The following is a 26,975-nucleotide window of genomic DNA, read 5'->3' on the forward strand; positions in this document are numbered from 1 at the left end:
TCCATGAGCATGGCACTAACACTGCTGAGGTTAGAGGTTCAAACACTAGGTCCACATACACCTCACATGTATATACATGATACAATGTGGGGTACAGACTGTGCATTCCCATTCATCAGAGGCTTTGAAAGTGTCAATGTAACAGAGAAGTCTGGAAGTAACACAGATCAGTTTGTTTGAGTGCGTGTGAAAGTGTGGCCAAGGGAATTTTGGGTAATTTGTCAGACAGATGTGCTGCCAGACAGGGATGTTTTGTCCTTGTCTGTCTCTGAAATCCAACTGGACACACACACACACACACACACAAGCACACACACTCAGAACAAGACAGAGCGAGTCATGTAATGTACATTCCGACTTAATAGTTTCCCGAGTAGAGCTTGCTGCTGGGATTAATGGATAAACACTGCTGGTATAAAGTCAAATGCTTCTTAAAGGTCAGACACACACACACACACACACACACATAGACACACACACACACACAGACACACACGCTAAAGCCCACTTCACTGGAGGGAAACCCAGCGAGTAACTCATCCACTGAATATAATACTGTTCATACAAAAGCTTTTCATAATAATAGCTCTTCCACCACCTTGATTGGTTGACGCGCACGTGACTAAATTGGAATGATTGTCGAAAGACGACGGCGCAGCCTTTTCCTGCTCGGCTGCTGCGAATCACACAACTCACCTCATGCCACCCCTATCATCCTAGAAGAGGGGTGGGGGGTAAGGTAGGGTGGGGTGGGGTGGGGGGTGGTAGGTTGGGCACTTTGGAACACGCAGCATTAGGTGACGGGGCTGGGGGGGGGGGGTACTAAAGACTTATGCTGCAGCGAGGAGAAGGCCAAGGAGAAGACAGATGCCGGGGGCCAGAGGTGAAGTCGGAGCACCAGCGGAGGAATGGATGGAGGAGATCTTGATCTCGGAGGCGAGGAAGGCGGAGAGGGGAACGTGGGAGACCAGTGTGGGGCTGGCATAGTTGATGAGGGAATCGATCTTCTCGGCCTCTTTGCTGCAGGCTTCAATCTGGAAAACAAAAGAAAAACACTGTCATTTTCAAACTTCTCTCAAAGGAGCTCTGTCGGCTTCTCTTGGGTTTTTATTATTGAACCTTTTATTTTTTATTCTGCACATCGGCTTAGCTAGAGCAGGGTGTTGCCTCGTTTGTTTGTGTGTGTGTTTGTGTTTGTGTGTGTGTGTGTTTGTGTGTGTGTGTGTGTGTGTGTGTGTGTGTGTGTGTGTGTGTGTGTGTGTGTGTGTGTGTGTGTGTGTGTGTGTGGACAAAATGAGTCGACAGCGAATGGATAGATTTTCAACAAAACTTTGTGGGAATATTATTTGGGAGGATATCTTTTTTTTTTTTTTTTTTTAATATATTTTTATTACACATTTTTTTTAGACAACACAAAACAAACAGAACTGCTCAGACACGACAAAAAAAAAAAAAAAAAAGGGAAACAACAGAATGTGGGCATGTGGATATAGTAAAATAGAAAATAATTGAGATATTAATTAAGAAAATAGGAATTAAAGACAGTGGGCACAATTTCCATCAAGACAAGGCAGAGTCAGATAGGGGGCAATACAGAGCATACCGACATAGCGAGGCCACAAAATGAACGTTACCCCTTAAGACAAAGTTACGAGGACAGGCTAGGCTGAGCTGGGAAATCCACGAAGCAAGGAAGATGACAGTGTGGACCCGATATGCTGCAAGTAAGGGTCCCAGAACTTATAGAAGGCGTCTGTTTTGGAGTGAAGCATGCACGTGATGTATTCACTAGGAATGAATTCCATAACAATGTTGTGCCATGACTTTTTTGTGGGAACAAAATTCTTGTTCCAAAAGAGTAAAATGTTCTTTCTAGCAGCAAACGTTAGTATATTGAAAAGTCTCCTGTGTTTACTGTCAGTATTCCGACCCTCCGGGAGACCAAGTATCAGGCACATAGGGTCCATCCGTATTGGGACATCAAAGATAGCAGTCAATTCAATCACTATACTAGACCAGTAGCTTTGTAATTTCCCACATGACCAGAAGCAGTGGACATAATTACCAGTCTCAGAGTTGCATTTCCAGCAGAGCGGTGAGATATAAGCATCCATTTTGTTCTTGACAACAGGTGTTATATGCGTGCGATGTACAATTCTGAACTGTATGGATTTGGTACGGTTACATGCAGAAATGTTCATGGCCTGAGACCAAACTTCCTGCCAGTCAGCATCATCTATAGCAACGCCTAAATCTTTCTCCCAAGCTTGCTTGGTGGTCTGTGAGGTAAGAGCAGAATTGGAGCTCAGAGCTCTGTAAAAAACAGTGATACACTTCTTACTAATCTGCAGAGACAGGGCCTTCTCCACACACGAAGTGGTGTTATTAGTCGTTAAGGTGGTGTCTTTAACTATGAAATCTCTAATTTGTAAATATCTGTAGAAGTCACCCCGGTTGAATAAACCAAATTGTTGTTGCAACTGCTGGAAGGATAGTAAAATCTGGCTTTTAAATAGATCACCTATTTTCTTCAGCCCTTGGGTGCTCCACACTTTAAAGCCCTGATCCCTACAGCCTGGCAGGAAGTCCGGGTTGTCAAGAATGGGAGTGAGAGGAGACGATAACTGAGCCCGGCCTTCTATAGAGCGAATGGATCTCCAGGCTCTGATAGTACTAAGAGTGACAGGGTTAGAACAGTGTTTTTTAACAGATTCAGAATATTTCATAAACAGTAAATTCGACAAGGGACACTTTGACTGAGAGGCTTCAATGTCGTGCCAAATCGAGGCTGGATCACATTTGTGCCAGCTTGAAATCACCCGCAAGTGAGATGCCAGTTGGTAAAATCTGAAATTTGGTACATCTAACCCTCCATCACAACCCGCCATTTGAAGTTTTATCATCTTTAGACGGGGCTTCCTTTTGCTCCACATGAAGGAGCTTAACCAACCTTCAAGCACCTTGATAACCTTATTTGATAATAATATAGGGATCATTCGCAGTGGGTATAGCAGTCTAGGCAGGACGTTCATTTTTATAAGAGCAACCCTTCCTAGCCAAGAAAGAGGGAGAGGGGCCCAGCGGTCCAAGTCCGCCCTTATGGCCTCCAAGAGGGGGGGGAAATTCGACTTCTGACCAAAAGTAGGTGTTATATGCACTCCTAAATAAACAAAACCGGTGGGAGACCAGCGGAACGGGAAGGGTTCAGCCATATCCGGAACACATGTTAACGACCCCAGCGGCATGGCCTCGGATTTTGCAAAGTTAATTTTATATCCTGAAAGGGCACTGAATGACGAGATGACCTCAATCAAGCAGGGAACAGAGGTTTGGGGTTGTGATAAATGTATCAAAATGTCATCTGCATATAAAGTAATTTTGTGTTCCTTTTCACCAATGAAAATACCAGAGATTAAAGTGTTTTGCCTTACTGCTTGGGCCAGCGGCTCAATAGCAATATCAAAGAGAAGGGGGCTGAGGGGGTCACCCTGCCTATTCCCGCAGTGGAGAGGGAAGTTATCGGATCTCAGCCCATTAGTCAGAACCGCTGCCGTCGGAGTGTTATATAGAACCCTAATCCAATTCACAAAATTGTCACCTAGGCCAAATTCCTCCAGAGCAAAGAATGGAGGAGAGGATATCTTTTTGAGGTATCTCTGCATCCTATTGGAATATAGACACGGCCTATAGCTTAAATAGGAGTCATATGACTCAAGCAACCCGATAAGATCAGAGATAAAGTATTGAATTTAATCAGATCAAACAGTCTAAGTGGTATAAATGCCGTCTTGACATCTTTATGAAAAACCATTATTCCAATATATATTCGAGTGACTGCACTGCGGATGTTTGCCTCCAGTGCAGTTACATTCTACATATAATGTTTTTATGCTCGGATATGAGGTCACTGTGACTTTTATATCCAACCACGTAAAATCTAATCAGTCCAAGTGATCATTTGTCCGTTTGGCTTATCGTCTGCAGAACCAGGGCCGCGGCTGCAGCCACATCCTGGATTATGATGGTGGATTGCGTATAGTAGTAGATAGTGGTGGGGGGGGCACGATTGAGGTGGCAGCTGATGGTGGATCCAAATGGCGGCAGTGGACAATGACTGAAAAATTGGATGCCACCAAAATCGGATGCCACAATAGGGTGGCATCCGATTTTTGTAGTAGTTTGTCCTTACTCTTGTTGAGGGTTAAGAACAGAGGATGTCACACCTTGTTAAGCCCCATGAGAAAAATTTGATCTGTGAATATGGGCTCTACAAATTAAATTTGATTGAATTTGATTGATTGATTTGTACTAAATGTGAAAGGATTTCCTGCAGGTTTTCCTCAGATATCCCATTCACAACACAAACATGCTTTTTGTAAGGAACAGTTAACTTTACCTTTGACATTTTTACCACGTAAATAGAATCAGTTCATCCTTAGTAAAAGTAAAAGTGAACATTTGTACCACCTATGAAAAGATTCCCTTAAGGTGTCCTTGAGATATCATGTTCACAAGAATGGGACGGACCAGTGAACACAAAACACGATGCCTCCAACAACTGCGTGTCCCGGGCATGGAGGCTGCATCTGAAGACTGAGGCTTCGCAGCGGCGCGGCAAGACTGTCCCAAATTCGAAGGCTCCCAGGTGTATCCTTCCCGGTCCAAAATATCCCATGTTCATTGTGCTTCTCTGACTTACTGTTTCATAGAGGTAATGGCGGCAGCAATGATGTGGATAGTTAGCAGACGGATGTAAGTTGAATATGTATAAATCTGGTTGCAAATGGTCTAAGAGTAACTGAGATAAGTGCAAAAAGTGTTGCCGCCAGCCCCACTCTCTTCCTCTGATGCTTTTCATTTTCATAAGCAATAAGACTTTAATATATTTCTGTTAAGAACTGGATTTTCATCAAATCACCTCACACTGCTACAAAGCTGGAGGGTGGGAATGTGTTGAATGGGAAGACTTCATAATCAAACAGAGATGAGTAAATCTGATATATCCCTCCCTGCTTCCTGATTTGTTCAACATCTTTTATTTAAGGAGAAAACCAGCGCACAGTAAGGAGCACAGATGTGTTGAGCCATGTAAGACAATTTCTGTTGGTTGTGCGTTAGTCAACCTGGGGATAACTATTTCATCACAACATGTGGGAGAAGCTGTTGCTTAGTAACAGCTAACACTAAAAGAGAAACTGATGTTTGCTTTGCATTTTCTCTTCTAGTTTATCCTTGTCTTTTTAGTACATTTGCTCTTCTGTCTATATATAATGCCATTTAACCATTGTTTGAGATTAATTCATCCCCTACATACTTTTATCCTTTGCTTCTCCTTAGAATATTTTTATTTAGTTCCAGTACTCATCATTCAAATTCAACAGTTCAGAATTGCAGAGTTTATTGTGCCCTACGTTTTGCTTAGTCCGTTCTCTCTGGAAATCTATTTTCCAAAGACTCTTCCGACCTCTACAGGGTCGTCTCCGCTTACTTACACTCTGACTTTTATTTTCTCTTCAGATACCACTTTGTAAAAATCCTAACCAACTTGGCTCCATAAACTTTTAAGTATCAAAGTATAAATTATGAATTATGTATCGGTCAGTCCTGCAGGTTTTGGTCCATTGAATGGGAGAAGCGAGGGAAAGGCTGGGTAAAAGTGAAGGCCAATAAACCCTGATGACATGATTGCCGGGGGGGAATGTAGAGAAGCTTTCTTCCGAACTTAAGTGTAACCCAAGAAATTACAGTTTTAGACTATTTGAATATATTTCCCGGCAACCCTGCGGTTGCAGAAGCAATCGTAGCCAATGCAACACTGAAATAAACTAGGAATGCACTCAGACAGAAGCTACATGCAGGCTTAACCATTCACTAAGTGCTACACTGATAAAATGTTACTGACAAACAGATGGAATTATCATAACTTGACATATATCAACACATTTTTAGGGTAATTGCAATGATGTGTGGTGAATAATGGGGTTTTGTGCGTGTGTACCTGTATATAATCCACATGTTCCACTTTGTAGGACAGTAAAGTATATCTTGAATCTTGGAAACGACCCAGCACAATAATAACAGATTGCTAATGTCACTGTTGAATGAGATTGTAAGATCTTTTGAGCAGAATATGTTTTATTTTGTGGGCATATGTGAGGGGCCACTAGTGATATTAATATTGTAGTTTTATGTTTTGACTGTTTCTAAATATGCTACAACACTTAAACATTTATATATGTTTCTAATATGAATAAAGTCTGTGACTGAATTAATGAGAATTTTAAATGTACATGTATATGCCCTTGTAATGTATTTCCCATGCATACGCATGAGTAAAACTGTTTAATCCCATGCTGTTAACCTTGAATAGTGCAGGTGCTGTATCCTGTCTCCTTTATCCTCAAACTTAACCAAACTGAATTCAATCTGCTGCAAAAGACAGACAGACAAATTCGCAGACAAGCAGATACAATATTCATGAAATGAGAGTTGTACATCTGCTCCTCTGCTGTGCTGTTAATCGCCCAAAATGTTTTCAGCTATACTGTTTTAATGAGGTAATATCGCTGAAGACACCTGTGGAAATAAATCGACCATATGGAGGGAATTATGTGGAACATGAACCACATCCATCTACCTTTCCTTTTCTATCAACTGACATTTCTAAAAAAAAAATGATGCATGCTGTGTTTTCTGTGTCACCGTCCCTGGTATTGCATGTGATTTGTACCTGGATATTCTACCTGGCGGTCAAACTCATTTTTGCCAGTATAGTACACACACACACACACACACACACACAATGGATTATGATCACAATGCGCTCAGATCAGTCACAACTAGAATCCAGGTTTAAATGCAATATGTATGGTGGGATATTATTCTCCTTTCAGCTAGCTAAAGCAAGCCTGGCAGAAGCTATAAGTAGTGGCACTCTTTCTCTGCAGAAAGGGATTCAAAAACGAATGACTCTTGTTAATGATATCGCCCTCCTGGATATGGAAAGCATTTACTCAGATAATGTATTCAGATACAAATCACATGTTAATCAGATGTAAAGAGGCCCTGAAGCTCAATTGAAATCATAAAGGTCTCAGGTGTCAGTAACTGTCTGTAGAAATGACAACAACAACATTCAGCCTGTAAACTGAACAAATGTGTCAGCAAATTGTGGTTTGTATATGATTAGTAAGCTCTTGACATAATCGAGCATAGCTGCAGTGGCAGATCAAAGGTTTTTCCAAATCAGTTACACAAAGGGGTCACAGGTATGTCCACTCACAACTCCTGATTGAGTTAGGTGCACATTGAAGTCATACCTCGTTTACTGTTAGCTCTATGGCTTCGAGCATAGCCACAAGTCATTCAATATATTTTGAAAATTAGTTCTTCAAAAAGCTAAGAAATAAAAATTATAAAATATATGTAAAAGACTAGTATAGTCAAAAAAGTTAGTGCCCCCCAGCTCTCTCGCTGCATAACTGAAAAAGTTTAGAGTGGTTCTAATTGTTTTTTGGATTATCACTCGAAAATGCTTTTACTGACAGAACTGACACTGTTGTGAATGTGAGTCAGCAGAGGTGCGGAGACACACTTTGAACTGTCGGTTCACACACACTACACACACCAAACCCGTCACACAGGCAGAAGAATAGGTCAAGGTGCTGTAGCCAGGATGTGTCGTCTCACCTCTTAAAAGATACAACTATTGAACTGTCAGGAAACACCTTTGTATTTCTGTGACACTGAAGCGCTCAGATGCTCTATACAGTGTATTTATAACTCTTTTCATGAAGACAGTTAGTCCTTGAGCCCAAAAAACACTTTACAAAAACGGAAATATCTGTGCCGTCACAACTGTTCTTTCTAGGCCCTGCAGTTTCCTGAAGGATTTCTGCTGCTGCTGCTGCTGCACTGCGCTGATTACTCCTGAAAAGACTAAACAGATGCGACCTTTATTTTTGATACATTCGCTCGGCAAGATTGCTTTGAGAACGGTATTCTCTGCTGTTGTTTCTGATGTTTATTCATTTCAGACATTTTGATTGAAAATGGTCTAATAAAAACTGAATGAGTAATGCAGGTTGTGACCAGAACTTTGAATTAAGAATAAAGCTTCTTAAAGTGAAAACAAAATTTGATGACGGAATTCGAGGAATGTTTATGAATGTGGTCTTTTCCTCTTGTGGAAATGAGGAGAGCATTCGAACGCTCTTCTCATTTCCACACTTTCATTCTATCTTTCATTACACACCATCAGTCCATCAGCATCTTTTGTGTGAAGCACGTTCAGCGCTTTCGGGCATGAACTAATTCTGGTCTAAGATTAGATCAGCACCAGCAGCAGCGGCAGCCGCAGTTAAACACGCGCCCGTAGAAATCCCAGCTCCAGTGAGAGCGCGGCAGCTGGACGGGTTTCTAACCCACTTACTGGGTGACACACATAAACCTCTTCCTGTTACATTGACCTAACATGACCCCCTTTCATGATCTGAGGCTACGATGTGGTGAAAGATTTAGAATGTGCTCTCCTATCAGTCAGAGTTATGAGATTGCTTCACTAAGCTCTATATTTTGTGTAGTACAAGAGACTTATTGAAAACTAGGTTAATGTCAGTAGAGGTATCAGCAGTGTTCTGGTTGGTCTGGTGACTTTAACAAATCTTTATTGGTCAAATTAAATTTAGAGCTGTTGGAAAGGGCTATAGGTATATAGCATGTGACATGATAGTGATGACAATGACATAAGCCCTTAAAAATATTGCACCATCATACCTTAAAGGGCTCGTACTTATAGCATCTTATTACCCCACCAGAGCACTGTGCTCCCATGGTTCAGGCCTGCTCGGTTAGCCAGAGCTCTGGTTGGTCTGGTGACTTTAACAAATCTTTATTGGTCAAATTAAATTTAGAGCTGTTGGAAAGGGCTATAGGTATATAGCATGTGACATGATAGTGATGACAATGACATAAGCCCTTAAAAATATTGCACCATCATACCTTAAAGGGCTCGTACTTATAGCATCTTATTACCCCACCAGAGCACTGTGCTCCCATGGTTCAGGCCTGCTCGGTTAGCCAGAGCCCTTAGCTATCAAGCTCTTCTCCCAGAGACACCATCTCTACATCTAACCCACTTAAAACCTTCTTGTGTATTGTTATAGTTGGTCAAGGTCTGTTTTTGACCTGCTCTTAGTTATGCAGCTTTCAGTTACGATTGTCGGGGGACACATGACATGGGGAGACTCTCTTTCCTCTTTTCCCTCTTCATCAAAATAATGTTTCATCAATATATGTTACTGACTTGACCCCTTCCCCAAAACTCCTTGTGGTTTATCGTTGTAGATCAAAGATCTTAGCTGTGGCCACGTCGTGGATCATGGTGGCAGCTTTTCTTGGATTATGATTACAACTAGATCGGTTAGATGTACAATAAACCTCACATAAGCTGTCAGTGTTGGAAATACCTCTATCATTTTAGATAACTGCGTACCTGCCCAAGGACTGCAGATAGAAATGAGCTGATAGCTACATCTGGCATATATCATCTCTTCTCATTTGGAGATGATTGTTTTTGTGCATTGTCCTTGTTGAATAAAGAAAAGAAAACACAATTGTCCTGCTCCCTTTATCTCTGTCAGACATTTTCTTTTGTATAAATATTCAATTTATTCAAGTTTGTTGAGGGGCTCTCTCTAAGGTTTCTACGTTTTCTTTTCCATGTTAAAAGGTTTTTTTTTTTAGTTTTCCCTTAGTCCTGTCGAGTGTTAGGGGAAGAGGATGTCGCCCCTTATACAGATTGCTAGGCCATATGAGACAAATTGTGATGTAACAACATGGGCTCAACAAAACGTGACTAATACACTTATAAAACTTGATTGCTCGATAAGCAGGTCAGACTCTTATATGGCAGTTTAACTAAGTTGAACCTCTATTATCTCAGTATCACAGCACAAGTCTGAAGTGAATGCCATCTGCCATGTTACCATTCAGGCTGCAGCACAAGGTTAAACACGATAAATGATGATGATGATGAGGTGATGACATGCAGAGACAGTGACTCCCATCAGGCTATTTTCTTGTAACAATGCTCACACTGACAGGCACATTTTGAACAAGCTAAAATACAGTTAACAATGTAATAAACAATTATGACAAGAAATGAATGCAAATGAAGTGGAAGAGGGTGAAGTGAGACACTGAAATAGACAGATGCATTCTCCCTCTCAGTTCACCACTTAAATCCCTGTGAGCATGAATATTCTATCTAAGCAATGTTTGGGAATCTCTCACAGTTGTTGTGTTTACAATGCTTGTGTAGTTTAGACTTGATCTTCATCTACAACCTTAAAGGATGAAACTGCTGTTATAATACTATAATTAGGGTTGCAAAGGGGCGGAAAGTTTCTGGTAAATTTCCGGAAACTTTCCATTGGAAGTTAAGCTCGGGAATTTTGGGATTAGGGTTACACAAATTGAACGCTGAGCAATAAAACATCATTCAAAACTCTATTTGAAAGATATGTGGAATGCAGCACACGCTGCACGTTGAGTTTCAACCCTCCACTGTGCATTCTTCCATCACAAGCACAGATAATTCCCAGCATCCTTCACACTACAGCACTATTGAGGCCTGCTGTAGTGAGCAGGACTAGTCAGGTAAGTTTCGATGATATTACTGGGGAAAATATATTAGCATGCTGATTGAGGATTGTTCATCTGTTCATCCAGCCTATTTCCATTCATTTATCCATCAATTGTCAAATATTTTTACAGACGATTCCAATTGTTTGGCTAACTATTTATATCTCTAGCATTGCATTAGTGTTTTTTAACAAACTTTTTTCTCATCTTATTCTACAGAACAATGCCACGTGCACTATCTCATGTGTGGAGACATTTCACCCCAAACAATGTAGAAGGAAAGGCTGTGTACATTTGCAATTACTGTGCAAAGAGCTATGTTAAGAATGACACAACGATGCAGAAGCATATAGTCAAGTGCCCAAAGTTTCCTCAGGGCTCAAATCAGCCTATGACAAAACAAAATGTTTGTATTTATGTCTGTATATGACAAGGTAAATACAGTTAGTATAAATTACCCACAACATTTCCAGTTAATTCCCATTAATTCCCGTATATTCCCATATATTCCCGTATATTCCTGTTAATTCCCATGGAAAGTTTCCAACTTTGAATATTCCCGGAATTTTGCAACCCTAACTATAATGCAGTTTGTCATTGAAAAAACAAATCAGTATTTCCCCTTTATTTCCAGTAGAGCATTATTCAAACCAGAGGAAATAACGCACTTGCTGTCGATTTTTCTCAGCAGCGGATTTATAAACTTTTGGAACTTTTCAATCAGAAGAAAGGTGTATGTAGGTGTGTGTGTGTGTGTGTGTGTGCGTGTGTGTGTGTGTGTGTGTGTGTGTGTGTGTGTGTGTGTGTGTGTGTGTGTGTGTGTGTGTGTGTGTGTGTCTGTGTGTCTGTGTGTGTGTTACCTGCAGTGGGGTTGGCTCTTGGTCCACCGGGGCAATGAGGACCACCAGCTCATGGTCGATGCTCAGGTAGCCGAAGACGTCACACTGTGGCACAGAGACATGAAGCCTCAGGAGCCGCAGGACATCATGGACCGTCAATGGCTGGTTCTTGTTCAGCTGGACACAGGGGTGAAAGGTCAAACATCATACAGTGTCCAAGAGATTGGAGCTGTTTTTCAGTTTTAAAAGAAGTACTGCAGGTCAGACACATTGTAAAGTGTGAGCTATTGTTAAGTTAAATTTTGGACTTTATTTAAATTTAAAATAAAGTAATATTTAAACATATTTGTGAGGAAAAATGCCACAATGTCATGGCACCAAGTAATATTTTCCAAATACCATATTAATCTTACGAGAGAAAGAATTTGACTGTTCATCAGACATAATTTATTATATAGTAATACTGCAACATTTCTATTACTTACAACCTTTAATGAAAAATACCAATTCAATTAGTATCAAAACTTTAGCAGGGACATAATGGACAGCTAGCTAATTTACTGCAAGCACAGATGTTTATATACTGAATATATTTCTAATTTCAATGTAAACAGCTTTGTGTTTTTCATCTTGTCATTAATCATGCATGAGAAGAATTAAATAATTAACAGCAGTAAAGAGCTGCAGAATGTCAGAGAAGAAAACTAAAGTAAGTATAAGAAAGTGAAAGAGAAGTTTGAGCAATTAACTGAGGCATTTATCTCCTCAGACTCCCCGGGGTTTTGATGACTCCTTTGATATTTAGAGGCTGCAATTTCAGATAGCAGCAAACATGACAAACATCTCCAAGGGGATCAGATCAGACGTACGTATGCCTCCACACGTCTGAATGATAATAAGACTAAATGGTGTGGAATGTAAATGATAAAATATATGTATGTAAATCTAGAGACAAGTAGGGAGTCAAATATCTAACAAAGTACAGATGCAATGCAGTATAATAATATGCATATGGCAGCAGTACAGATCATATCCTCATTACTGTGGTGCTGTATTACTTTGCTCCTAAATGATTTTCTGTCTCTGCTTTCATTTGAATATGCAGCAGTTAAGACGTGTCTTAAGTGAACGTTATGATTCGAGAACATGAATAAAGCCACAGCATCTGTTGCTACTTAAAAAAAACTTCCCTGCTGTTCTTCAAACAAACTCAATCAATTCTTCTTTGCCATTTTTTCCCCCAAAGAAACACTGACGTCGTGTCCTCAGTGTTTCATCCAGATATTTGGAGGGTTTAATGAACCTGCAAGAACTTAAATAAATAAATTATAGATATATACTGTACATTGATTGTACAGGCAGATTCCTATTTTGTTGATTTTGTATGTCATATTATTCTATAAACAAACAAGTAAGGAATTAATTGTTTCCTAATAAGAATTAAATTCCTGGCAGCGTGCAGGAATAAAAATATTAAAAAGAATCTAAATAACAATAAAATAAAGATTATAAGATTGTTTTGGCTCCTTTGCTCAGCCTGCTGAGTGAGGGGGCTCTGAGAGTCTTTTTCAACATCCTGGCTACGGCCTTGTGAGATTCTGTTTATGTTTTGTCTTGCAAGTGTGCACAGAAGTATTTAGAAATCATTAAAAACATAATAATCATAAACTGTGTCAAGCAACTATTTTAGCTGCAACACAATGCTGTACAATACAGATCTATTACTGGCTCAATGTCGTATTCACAGCATCAGGCTAGAAAAGAGCAAATCCTTCCTGTGAAAAAACAAACTGACCCATTACAGTGCAGTCCAGGTGTACAGCTGATATGTCTGACATCAAACTATGCTGTTATCTATGAAAATTACAATATGTCAAATCAGGAATATTTGACTATACTAATAAGTAACATTTTGGGTAGTACCATATATTTTCTTATTTTTATAGATATATCTATTCTATTAACTCTAGAACTGTAATTTTTTGAAGTTTAACCAGCTTGTACTGATACAGTGATTTCGCTTGAGTTAATGTTACACATCGTAGTCTTTTCTAAACTGAGAGGGACGCAGCACAATATATTATATTATACCATCGATATCATTAAATCCTGCTACTCCCACTTACTAAAATATCGTGTTATGTCTCCCTGACCTAGAAAAGCTTGTCCAATGCGTTTGTCTTTTCCCTTTGGGACTATTGCAATGCACTTTATAAATGCCTGTGTCAAACCTCATTAGCTCGCTTGCAGCTTGTTTAAAATGCCACTGCTCGTATTTTAACTAAAACAAACCGTTAGTCTCATATTACACCAATCCTTACATCCCTTCACTGGTTGCCCGTTAAATTCAGGTTTGATTTTTAAGATTCTTTAATAACTTTCAACGCTCAACCTGAGCTGGCCCCTAATTAGGTTTCAGAGCTCTTGATTCCCTACAATCCCAGTCGCAGCCTGAGATCGGCCAGTCTGTCCTTTTTTAGAAGTCCCTAGGTCAAGGCTGGCTATTCAGGGTGACCGAGCTACCAGTCATTTTTATAGGAAAGCATTTTTAAAGTCAGATTGGTAACTCTTGTGCTACCATGTTGTTTTAATTCCTTGAATCCCTTTTTATCTTGATTTCATTGCAACTATATTTTATATAGTTTCTGGCTTTCTGGCTTTTGACTGTTGCCTGTGACAGTAGGGGTTTAGTTTAAAAAGGCATAGATCTACTGAGCTGTCATAGCACTGCCATTCAAGCCAGTAGCCAATCAGATTTACCTATAGCCTCAGCGTACCCTCAGGTTCGGCTTTATAACTTTATTGTGAGTAAAAGGCCAACACACCTGATGACACTTAGGTACAATTGAAGATTATAAGTTTCATTATAACAACTAGTCTGACCGTGGAAAGTTGAGGTAATTAATGGGAAACACTATGTAAAAATAAAGCAACGGCAAACATGGGAGAGATTTAAATCATGTTGCTGCTGATCATAAAAGGAGACAAGGACTAGATACCAATCAGGCATCTAAAGTACTACAAGCCCCACACTATAGGTTCCTGTGCGGTAGTAAAGTATGGCCCCCCCGAGAAGGGACGTTTCTGGGAACAAAACGATTTCCCCAGATCTGAATTTAGATCCTGGTTTGTGGAAATTCCTGCAAAGGTTCCGACTTCGTAGGGGAGGAACATTCCTGCTGTGTAAATTTGGCTTTTGATGTGGAGGAGTGAAGGGGTCCCGTTTATGAGCCAATGGCCCAAACCCTCCATCTACAAATCTGTGAATGAGTGTAGCAGCAGCCTGTTGCTGAGCACACAGTGTAGAGGTGCTCTCAGCAGGCTCAGCTTTAGTCTCTTAGCAGCTGCAGATTAAATCAGCTCTGCTTGTGTTTGGTATTACACGGCTTAATGCTGACTCTTACTATGATGCTCTTGTGCTGAGGATTACGGCCAAGTTGACTTACAGCCAAAGCTTTGTTGTATAATTAAGCTGATCAGAGGGAGATGCCAGTGGGACTTATTAGCTACAAACATGTCGGTGTTTAGACACTGACGGCCTTTAGCAGGCTGGGCACACGCTCAGGGAGGCTCAGGGGATGACACTGCAGTTAAAGATGGAACAAAGTAATCACTTCTGATTGGCACGTAGAGGATGTTAAGTCAATAATGTTTGTCTCAAGATAAAACCTAGGGAGCTACATGACGTGGCAAATTATAGCAATTAGTTTGTTGGCAAACAAGTAAAATGGGATTTTAATTAACTGTGCACTCTGCAGCATTGCACTGATATGGCCATCTCTGTTCTTTTGACTATAGCTTGGACGTTTTTTTTTTAAATAATTTAACAAAGAATGTCAGAATATTTGAGCCTGAGTGCCAGAGAACTTTGTTTATACTTTATGTTAATATTAACTGGTTAAACATGCAAAATCCTTCTTAAGTAGATTTGATCTAAAGTCTGTATTGTCAGAATAATTTACAAATGTGATAATATTGGTTTCGTAGTGAAATGCACATATATGGCATAGTAACAATGTTAATACTGAGGCATAACTTTTAGTTATTCTCCTGGTTCCTGACGTAGGGCTCGGGCCCCTACAAAGAGTTGCACAATTAATCTGAGGAGCTGCGAGAAGGTTAATGGGAGAGAATATAACCAAATTGTAACTTTGCATTTTCTCATCTTTTGTTATTTTTTTCTTGGTTTTGCTCTTTTGGGAAATATCTCTACACCAGTCTCAAACTATGACCCCATATTTTGTTTTATAAGGACATCAGACCAAAACTCAGGGAAAATTCAATCGGGTCTGGGCCTTGTGTCATCATAAACACATCACGTTTTCTGCATCTGAAATTAACTACTAGCTCACAAGTTACATTTAGTGGAGTAAGAGTTTAAACTGAGTAAATGTACTTAGTGTCATAGAGGATTCATGAATAGGTTACTACTAGAGACAGTCAGATAAATCCTTACCTTAGAGAAAGTGTTCATCTGATCTTTGTTCCACAGGATCTGCAGCATACTGGCACAGATTGGACAACATGCTCCTGAAAAGGTCAGAGGTCAGGGGTTTTCATTGCACAGTCTTAAGAATAAGTCCTGCTGTGTTTCATATTCATGCTACAGCTTAAACCTGTGTGAGGACGGTTCATCCACTAATCCTGCAACCTTTCTGTCTGAGGTTTTGCTCTACTCACCAGGTGGTGTGATAGGGTGGCAGCCTGGAGTCGACAGAGGTGGACAGGGAATCAAACTGCAGGCGGACTCGGGGGCCCCGTCGGACACGGCCCCCACAGCGTGGCAGGAGCCCTCGTAGTCCACAGCCACACGGTCAGAGAAGGCTTCGCACACTGTGTTGTAGGACTCGCCATTATGGCCACAAACTTCCTGTCGCTTCCTGCAGGCATCCTGCAAACACACACATAGGCACAAAAATACACAATGTGATTTAAGGCCACATTTTCATATTTTGTTTTCTGTCTTCTGATATTTAGTTATGCTATTGTCTCTATGAGCCTTTATGCAGACTACAATGGGATCATCTTCTGAGGAGCAAGTTTAGTCAAGTTTGATCGTCTTGTCGGCGCTCCGCCAGGGCCGTGACCGACTCGGGCGGGGCCGATCTGAGGACCTCATTAAACCATCCAATTGTTAGTAGCCACGGGCGGTGTGTACAAAGGGCAGGGACTTTAATCAACAAAAGCACATTCCCCATCCATTTATTCCCGGTAAAAAAATATCCAGGTGCTCATGCAGGACCTCGGTTCAGTTCAGTCTTCAATATCCTGTCTGAAATTTCTCCTGCAGCAAAACTAGACTGTATCCTGTGATTTTCTTTTCTCTGTACCAACACTGTGAGGGTTGTCGACAAAACAGGGAAACTATCCTATTTTGTGTGCTTAGAACTTTTTAGTTTTGTCGAGTTATCATTAGGGGCATGGTGTATCATTGAAGTAAAAAATTTAATTGTAGTCTTTACTTTTGAGCTTCGGAGCATTCTTGCTTTTACTTGACTAAAGGAGTTGAATCAGTACTTTTACACAAGTATCTGTTCTTCTACTTAAGTTAAGAATGTGAGTAATTTTGCCAACTCTGTATACAAGTATAAAATGTTTCCAACACAACTTTATCAAGAAATGGGATAGTAGGGTTGACACATTGCCTCTTTCATTTACATAAAATGTTTAGTGGCTAAAATCAAGTGCGTCTATGCTACTTATACTATATGCTGTGCACCAACCAGATCAAAAGCACCAAAGACAAAATAAAAAATAAACACCACCTCTGCAAATCGGCACTAAACACTGTAAAAATTCCACAGATATGATTTAGAACTTTGCTTTTAGTGGCACCAGCAAGCTAATACTTTTCTGTCTCCCTGTGACCGCTCTGGCCTCTACCCCATATTGTGTTGACTCTGAAGGTGACAGCTAACTGAGAGGATTATTACCTTTCGATGGAGGACTGCACTCTGTTGAGTGCAAATTAGCTTCAACAACAGTGAGGGCTGCACATGGTTTAGCTCCCAGTCAGAGAGATGCATTTTAGAAACAGCAAGAGCAGGTAAACACTTTGTTGAGCAATTTACTCTTCAGAACAACCCCTGAGCCTCACTGTCTCCTGCTCTCCAGTGTAACCTACCTGGCAGTGACCCATGTAAGCCAGAGCTTTCCCAGCCTGCTGCAGGTGGCACAGACTTGGGTGGACCAGGCCGTCAGTATCACAGGCGGGTTCCACGCTGTTCTTATCACATGCCACCGGCCGGCCAACGCACTCAAACTGTGGGCAGTTAGATGAATCACTCAGACACACACGGAACTTTGGGATGCACCTGGAAATACAGACAGAATTTACATTTATTCATTCATAATTCCAAATGTAAGGAGACCAGCTGAGAAGTTCAAACTACAAGTTGTTAAAGCCCTATGAGGCATATTGTGATTTGTAAATATGAGCAAACACAAATACAACTTTATATATTGATTTATCATTACACAAATATAGTAGAGGAAGAAAACATTACATATTCAGCAGTATATTTTGGTTAAGAAAAGCAGAAACAAAAGAGCAAAGAAACAGGAGAAAAAACATCACGAATCTGCTATATCACCATAGCAACAAGTCTCCAAGGCTGGGCACCAATCAGGTGTTCAGCAAATGGGAATTGGCTTGTTGACTTTTACTGCAGTTTACCCTTTCAACAAAGGTGTGTGTGTGTGTTTGTGAATATATGTGAGTGTGAGTGTGTGTGTGTGTGTGGAGATACCTCCAATCAGTGCGTGTTCCAGCTCTGAACAAAGAGAGTTTATGGAAGTTTGTGCTGAAGGATAAAAGACGTCATCATGGGACGCAAGTGAAGGAACTAAACCTGCCAGTGTGAGAATGTGTGAGTGTCTGTGTGTGTTGCGGGAGTGTCTGTGTGTGTAAACATTGAGAATAAGAAGACTTAAGTCTTCTTGTTTTTAACAATATACTATGCTAATTGAAAATTCTTGATTCTGATTGGTTGCACTGTGTGGATTTACCTTTAGTATATCAATACGTATATATAGATATATAAAAAAAAAAAATTGAGTGTTGTTGTTTTTTGCTTTTCTAAATGAATGCACACACCCTAAATTGTAGCAAAGACAATAACAGCTGAGCATCAGGTGAAGCTCAGGTTAGCTCTGTTAGGACCACAGATAAACTAGTAGTAGTGAGAGAAGACCTGACAGGAAATAGAATATGACAGAAAATAAAGAGATGGAGTAGTGAGGGAGTGAGAGTGAGAAAGTGACGGTGCTACATGTCTCTGTGTCTGAGGGAGGGGGAGAGGAACATCATGGGACGTTATCTCCACTGGACACATCGTTTTAGTGAGATCATAAAGAGGAACACATGAATGTTGTCTGTTATGAAGACTGAAATGAATCAGGGAAATCTCTGCAGCCCGAGTTGACCTCCTCCTGTGTAACCAGATGTTTCCTTGTAAAGCAGGTCTGGGGCTCAGGAACTAACTTTTATTATGTAAAACATAGGAGAGCTAGATAAAATGTAGTAAACTGAGTACATAAATGAACGATATTTATACTTTTATTACATATTGAAACATATCCTATCTATATAGTGCCATTTAGAGAAAACTATTCATTGAAAATTTTAAATAAGACATTGAGATAAATGATTCAAATTGCATTTAAAAGACAATAATAGTGGAAACAAAGGTAAAAGCAAGGACATATGACAATGAATTATTAACAAAAATGTATTTTGTGCTACTTGGGCCATATTCACAATACTCTATGGGCTGCTTTAGGTTAAAATCCATTTGGTCAGGCCGTAAGAAGGCAACAACTGTTGTATCATTGCCTGATGTGGCGAACTGGGCCTTCCCTTATATGAGCCGTCAGACCACAGTTATTTTAAATCTTTTCCTTAGAATGACTTCTAAGGTTAACAGTAGAGGAGGGAAGATGCCATGGGATTATCTCCACTTAGCCCGACTCTGAGGAATTTCAACATTTAATATAAGATTCAAGATTCAAGGATCTATATCATCATCATACTCAGGTAAAATAAAATGAATTAAGATGCTTCTCTGTCCAAGATAGCTATATGTATATTAATGTAAATCACAATTTATAGAAATATAGTAGAAAAAGATAGTGGCAGCATCAGCAAATAACTACATATATGATAATCCTATTTACAAATATTGTAGTAGTGCAAATTGTATAAATTGTCTGTCAATGACAAATGAAAGTATATGAGTGCGTTGACCTTTTCAGTTCCAAGTTAGAGATGCAAAGTTCCTCTTCACAGTTGTTATAATTAACCTGGAGTTTAACTGTTCACCGCCTACACTCTCTTTTCTCAGCAATGTGGAATTCATCCATGGCACTTTTTGTCTTACCCTGATCTTCATTGGGGAAATGGCACCAACAACATTCATGACTTTAAAACTGAAACTTTCTACAAGATCCTTGACAAAAAGCTGAAGGCAGAGCCGGTGTGGGTGTTATGAATGAATACTGCGCAGGTGTTCTGGTTGAAAAAGCCATTTCTGATTCACACCCTCAGTACAGGAAGTAACTAAGTGTTTGATTACCTCCAAAGTTTATGAGGCTGCGTTTAAACATCACGAAAAATGACTCGTGAAAATGTTTGGCAAAGAAGAATGTAGCCTACCTTAATATGTTTTCTTTTTGCACTATATCCAATATCCTGTCTATCCTGTTAAATAAATGTTGACCCTGTTTGGCCCTCGAAGTAGTCCCAGTTTCTAATTTTGGCCCTTACTGTGATTGAGTTGGACACAACTGCTTTAGAACAATGTTTTAGTGTTTGTGTATGTGTAATCTTGTGCACATGCACAGGATGCACATGCAAACATGCATTAGGAACCTGTTACAAATGCCTGCAAAACATTACCCAATATTCCACTTCTCCACTAACAACACCAAACTCTCTCTCCAGTAGCTTATGGATTATGCTCTTTGAGCTGTTGAAAGACTCTTCAGTTTCAAGGAGTTCACTTTAAATTAGTGATTGAAAACAGTTTTTCTGTTAGAGAAGAGAAAGTTGGAGAAGTAAAGTTGAGGTCATGACAAGTCTGTGCATTGTATTGAATTTACCGAGGTAACAACAGGAGAATATCAGAAAACAAAGAGATATCTAAAATGATGATACGATGTACGTTTAAGAGGGGTTTGTATTTATTTTAGATTTGTAATTTCTATCATTTTTACCTTGAGTTTTTATTAATGAGCACAGCCTTGTGCATGCCACATTGCATTTCACTATCGTTTCTGAGGGTGAATATATACCTTTGTTTAAAAGGCAATATTACAAATAAAGGTCTGGGTTAATAAAGCTAAACAGGGAATTAAAAGAAACTTTAAAATGCCATTGGTTTGTCAATACCACTAACACTGCACTTTGTAAATAAAAAATACAGAAGTCATTGATGTTTCCTGTCAGGGTGGAATACCCTACAAAACAATACTAAGATCACTGGTGATAATGGTATTGTAGCCACAGCCACTGGACACGGCAACACACTGTCAATCACAGTTGCAGAATAAGAGATGGAGGGGGAGAGAGAGAAGAGAAAAGGAGGGGGATATGTGCAGCCGAACCCACCTCTGATTTCTCTGGCATGGTTTGTCGGCACAGGGGTTGCTCAGGTGGCACTGGCCAAATACAAACTGATGGTCCTTGAATCCCATACAGCGAGCCACACAGGCAGAGGGGTAGGTCCGCCCGTTAGAGGCACACACTGGGATGAAGCGGTCCGGACAACTACAGGGCAGACCTTGGGGAGAGAGGGGGAGAGAACAATTATTATGAAGGAGGAAATAAGGAATTCCTTCACCTATGATGAATTGAGTGCACAGGATGACTGGGACACAGTGTAATCATGTGATCCCATACTTTTCACAGAATAACCTGTATAGGTTCTTCTGTTAATGACAGAAGTAAGACAAAAAAACATAAACATTTTAAAAACAACAACAATTAAACCATTCAATGAATAAAAGCTTGACAATAGTGTGAAAGAGAGATTCATTTACATTATAGATAATTAATGTGTAATTCTAAGCTGTTGAAAGACAATTCATGTACATATGAATAAAGTAAGGTGCTAATTCAGAAGTTGAGCGAGTAGTTTGTCATTACAAAGCCTCTGTTTGTATCAGTATTATTATTTGATTATAACCCTTCCCAGAAGAAACACATTTATGGACAAAATTATTGATGATCCACTGAAAATTTGAATTAACAAGCATGCTGACATTTATGACAATATATGCCGACTTAACATTGAAAAGTTCTGTGGATATAATGTTACTTTCAGGCAAACTCTAAACCTTACTGTCAATCAGCATATTTTGTGTCAATAATTTGGAAGGTTTAATGTTGGCAGATAATCTAAATCTTCCTCTGGATGCTTGTTTGCTATGTTATCTGACATAAAAGGTTTTCCACTCAAGCTAAAATCAAACAGAAAACAGCATGTCAGTGAATCCAGCTTCTGAATGTGTCTCCGCTCAGCAATGAAGAGAGCAGGTAGAGAACAGTAGCTGAAAGTGCATTACTGCAGGGTGAGCAGAGAGAGAGAGCAGTCCTGTTTAAAAAGAGGAATGATAACAGGATTTAAATTGTAAATATACTTTTATTTCTACGCCGCTTGTCCAGTCTTCCAATGCCTTTTCACCCTACATTCATACACTGTTGGCACAGGAAAAACTGGACTGGAGGAACTGACCGAATGACGACCTTCTGGTGAGTGGATGACTCCTGAGGCACAACGGACGAATCACAGCTCGCAATTTACTACTGTGTGAATGAACAAGAAAACTGTAACCTTTCCCACTAACCTCACAAAAGACACCTGTAACCATGGTAACTGTGCGCAATACAGACAATGATTGTATTAAGCAACTTTACAGTTTCTAGATCTTTCAACTGGTGGACTAATTAACTGAAATGACCCCAAACATACAGTATATTTAAACCATTACAAGGACAAACCAGTAAAGTGTCGTCGGTCCTCGGCTGAGTTGCCGAGGCGGAGACATTCTCTGGTGGAGCAGATGGTGTTTCCAGCGAAGCAGGAACAAGTGTGACAGTCAATCCGGAAGGATGTCCCATGGCCTGGTGGTGACACAAACAGGACAACAAAATGTCATTTTTTACATTCATAAAATATCAAGATTTGACAGAGACATTTACTGTGTGGTCTTAACATGTACAACTAATGTTTAGTTAGAGCAGGTAGAGCTTACTGCAGCTCGCCAGGTATTAGTTAGAATTTTGTTATCATTTAAGAATGTTTTATTGACTTATTTCTTATTTTTGTCAGTTTTATTTTTTTCAACAATTATTAATACACACCAAACAAATGACATTAAAAGTTTTGCATTCTAACGTAAAAAAAAGGTTAATGTTATAACGAAAAACTTTGAATGCTATGACGTGAAATAAGTTTAACGTTAAAATCTAGTATGATGAAATGTGCTTCAAGCAGAGGCAATAAGGGAAAAATTTGTCTCACTGTATGCTTTGGTTGAGATGTTGCTGTTATTGAGCATGCTGGATACACTTTGATAAGTATGCATACACCACCTTATAACTGGAAACATTCCACATGATACTGATGTTTTGTTTTTGTTTTGTTAGGTTGTGACAGCAATACGCTTCCATTATTATTCTTGTTGTTATTACCAGTATCATATGTCACAATTGCTCTGATGCACGTTAGCATCCCATTGTTGAAACACACAGAATGTTAATGATGGGTCTAAAAAGAGCAGCATCATTCATGGTGGTGAGCAGCTGCAGACGAGTGATGGACTTTGACAGCGTTCAGGAAAAGAGGAGTGATTCATCTCCTACTGAGTGATGGAGTGTGTTTTTGACTTATCGCTTGTTATTGGTGTCAAAAAATCAGCATTAATCTCCACATTCCTACAGGAAAGCAGTGATTTATCACTACCATTAATATCCTGCTGGCTGCTCTTCGATTCATTAAAGATTCATATATCTTATCTTTACAGATCTTAAAACTCTTGATAGGCCTTGGGGATACTTGCACCCAGAGAAATAGCCACACATTTCTCATATACAAGCAGATAAAGTTAACTTAAAAAAAAACTATTTCTCATTTACTTTTCTCCACAATGTACAGTTTGAGTTTGCTTGCATCAAATGAAACCTGACATTCTGTTCTAGTATAAATATCCTGCTGCCATTGAAGAGGGAAACTAATAAATGCATTCAGCTCATGGAATGTAAATAAAGGCTGTGTTCTCTCATGCTGTCTACACTTCACACTTGAAATGTTCTTTAAGAATAATTATCAATAAAGGAGTGCTCATACTTGTTTTCTTATTCATGGACAATATATAATTCAGCTGGTGATGCACATCAAACTTTAGTAAGTGAGAAGAGAACTGATTATAATTAAAAAGAAAAAGAAAACTGTTTCCCTCAACTCGGTGTAAGGGTTGAAATCTCCCTTTTTCCCTTTCAGGCTACCTACAGGCTGCACTAAACCTCTCCACTAACCATTTTAAAACCCCCCATTTAAAGGCCTTTAAAATGACACACAGTGGTTATCACAGAAAAATGAACCATGCGGAAAGGTGGGTCAGTGTGCATACACAGCACCATCCATTTGGATTTGAGACGCGACCATTTATATACTGCTGCTTTACAAAAAAGCTGCACATGCTTTTATTTATTCTCCCGTTGATTATTTTAGCAGCTGTCAGCCAGGGCTTCTCCAGCTGAAGGAAAACGCTGCATGCTGCTCTGCAAAGAGGCAGGACCACAACACTTGTGTATTTGCCTCCCTACACTGGAATTTTCTTGGATTTCTTATCGATTTTAGCAATGTCTTACTTTTAAATACTTCTCAGATTGTACCCTTCTGGTTGATCTCAGGTCACAGTTTGTGACTAAGGTTGGAATTTGCTATTTGCTATTACAGCCCCAACATTATGGAACTCTTCTGAACTTAAGACGCTTCTTTTAAATCTCTTTCTTTTTTTCTTTTTGTGAATGCTCTTGGAAATGGCTAGTCCTATTTTTTTTTATCATATGCATTTTATGGTTTATCCTTATTTCTATTTCCTTGCCTGTGGCTCAGGAGGTTGAGCAGATAATTCCCTAAACTGAGGGTTGATGGTTTCACCTGCTCCTCCACACATAAAATCCAGAGCTTTGCCTTTCACACATGCACAATGCAGCAGGAGATTCTCTGCACAGTGTTCACAACAGCAGCCAATCCTCAGCATTATTCAGCAAGAGGTGGTGCAGCCGGGTGCATTAGACAGAGGAAAAAACGTATCAACTCCGCTGCAGAGATCACATGATTTTCTTTACAACACACAGACACCGGTGTCTGCTCTTATCGCCAAACACTCTCAGGACATCTTCATCATTGTGTCTTCTCTTTGTGTGTGGCACCTTTTTTTCATCGGGAAATATTTGTTTTCTTTAGTTTTTTCATTTTTAGAAGCCACATCAATTTCAAATGTATCAACCTTTGAATACTGCTGGAAAATGTTATATCATGTAAATAATCTGTAAGCAATAAACACAAGGAAACATAAAAACACTAATAATGGAGTCGGAACAAGTTCACATGCAGAGAGCAGCAACAACTGTCTGTTCCTTTACCCCGTGAAAGCAAAACTGTTATATATTCACAAAGTGATGTCTTTTCACACACATGCACATGCCTCTGATTCAGATTGCTGTCAAACTCCCTCTGCAGCATTTTGAGTCCTTGCACCTTCTGTTCTCACTTATTTATATTGAAGTTAGTTGTTCTGTGAAAAAAGCCTTGGCTTCAACGTCCAGGTTGCAGCTATGGGAAGGAAAGTCATATTTTTCTAAGAGCTCTGACTGGAATCTAAACAATACAGAAGAGCCGAGTAGCCACATAAATATGGATGAATCATGTTTTGTCGTTGCATATTTAAACCCTCACAGGAACAACTGTGTACAAAATAAATAAACTGTTGTCGGATAATGAATACGAATCTTTCCAATCTATAACAGCCATTCCATATAATATGAATGCTGTATGAGCTCTGTGTGTGTGAATACCATAATAACCCCGTAAAAATTACATCTTCCAGGTTTTAGTTTACCAAGTTTTGTCCTTGCAAAATGTTCCTAGAGCTTAGTCACATGGTTATTAACAGAGCTAACATGCTAGCACTAGACAGCCATAGTAGCTCATCAGTCAAACTTGGTGTCTGACAGTTAAGTATGCTAGCAAGCTTGATCAATAACTGGACAACAAATGGATGCATTGTATTCCAGTGAATGAACCTGAATGTGTTCTGTTCTCTGTCATCATTTAGCTTATTCAGAATATCATCTTTGTTATCTTACAACAAATTGCTCATATTTTCAGTAATGTCACTGTTACAGGATTTTCATGATTACTTTCACTTCCTTTATTCTTTATTTATTCATAGATGTTGATTGTGTCTAGTTTAAGTTTATAACTTTTGTCGTTTGTTCTTTCTCTCCTTATTTTGGTCTTTTCTTTGTTGTATGTTCTGTTACTGCATGTTGTGTTCTGTTTCTATCCTTGTGCTGTTCTGTTTCCCATTTATAAGGGCATGGGAGCCCCTTGAAAACAAGATGACTGTCATCAATACATTTCAGGGTTGACTGAACAGTTGATCCTTCCCATCATAATATGTTAAAGGTTTTTCTGTGACCAAAGTTTGTCAATATGTTGTTTTAATCTCTTAATATAGGGGAGGATTTTACTCAACAGTCTGTAAACCTGCTTCATTCTGCCTCAAACACGTTTTACAGGAGAGCTTGAGTGTGATAAACATGTACAATTTACTGCTAAAATGAGGTTCTCTACCTTTTCAACTTCCAACTAAAATTATACTAATATAGATTATAATCCTGAAAAGTAATGCAAACCAACTCTTAATTAATTAAATTAAACGTACAAATATGGATCAATTTGAATTGGGTATTATATGAACGCTAAGTGATCAGTGGTCTCATCTGTGCAGCTGCCTCTAAGAAGTTATTTTTCTGTTTCACAAAAATGGGACTGCATAGATTCAAAGTCCGTGAAATTCTTAGAGAGATTTCTGCTCTGATCCAGGTGCAGCTGACAGACGTCACTGACACGGTCTGTGGCACAGATAATACCACTCCACCTCAGTCACCACCTCAGAGGACATTTTGATCTTCAGTACCTCATTTGGAAAGAACCACAACTCATTCATCTCCACCAGAATCATCTGTAAATGAATTTCTGTGGTGTCTCATGTCATTAGTTTGGAAGAGGAGTCTGATGACTGATAAGACTCCTGGCTTCTGACAATACTGTTTCTTTGAGGCTAGTCAGGTCTCAGATTGAGACTGGATACTGCAGACTACGATATAGAGTTTAAATTCAGTATTTGTTTATAATGCTATGCTATGTCTGGCACTGTGGATGGGTAGATTGCTTAGCTGCATTGTTCAGGAAATAACCT

The 26,975-nt window shown here is 39.5% G+C and overlaps 1 protein-coding gene across 1 annotated transcript in view; it reads right to left on the reverse strand.

Moving 5' to 3' along the window:
• Positions 1–823: 823 nt before the first annotated feature.
• The window catches only part of reck (reversion-inducing-cysteine-rich protein with kazal motifs), a 69,704-nt gene continuing 43,552 nt past the window's right edge, over positions 824–26,975 (reverse strand). Inside the window, exons 15-21 of the mRNA XM_061093563.1 lie at positions 22,483–22,605; positions 21,091–21,262; positions 17,608–17,797; positions 16,164–16,374; positions 15,940–16,013; positions 11,505–11,660; positions 824–1,034 (exon numbers count right to left, since the gene is read on the reverse strand). Coding sequence (XP_060949546.1) covers positions 831–1,034; positions 11,505–11,660; positions 15,940–16,013; positions 16,164–16,374; positions 17,608–17,797; positions 21,091–21,262; positions 22,483–22,605 — 1,130 coding nt within the window. The 3' untranslated portion in view covers positions 824–830. The remainder of the gene's footprint in view (positions 1,035–11,504; positions 11,661–15,939; positions 16,014–16,163; positions 16,375–17,607; positions 17,798–21,090; positions 21,263–22,482; positions 22,606–26,975) is intronic.

This window comes from Limanda limanda, chromosome 20, assembly GCF_963576545.1.
Source record: "Limanda limanda chromosome 20, fLimLim1.1, whole genome shotgun sequence".
In the NCBI taxonomy this organism is placed as follows: domain Eukaryota; kingdom Metazoa; phylum Chordata; class Actinopteri; order Pleuronectiformes; family Pleuronectidae; genus Limanda; species Limanda limanda.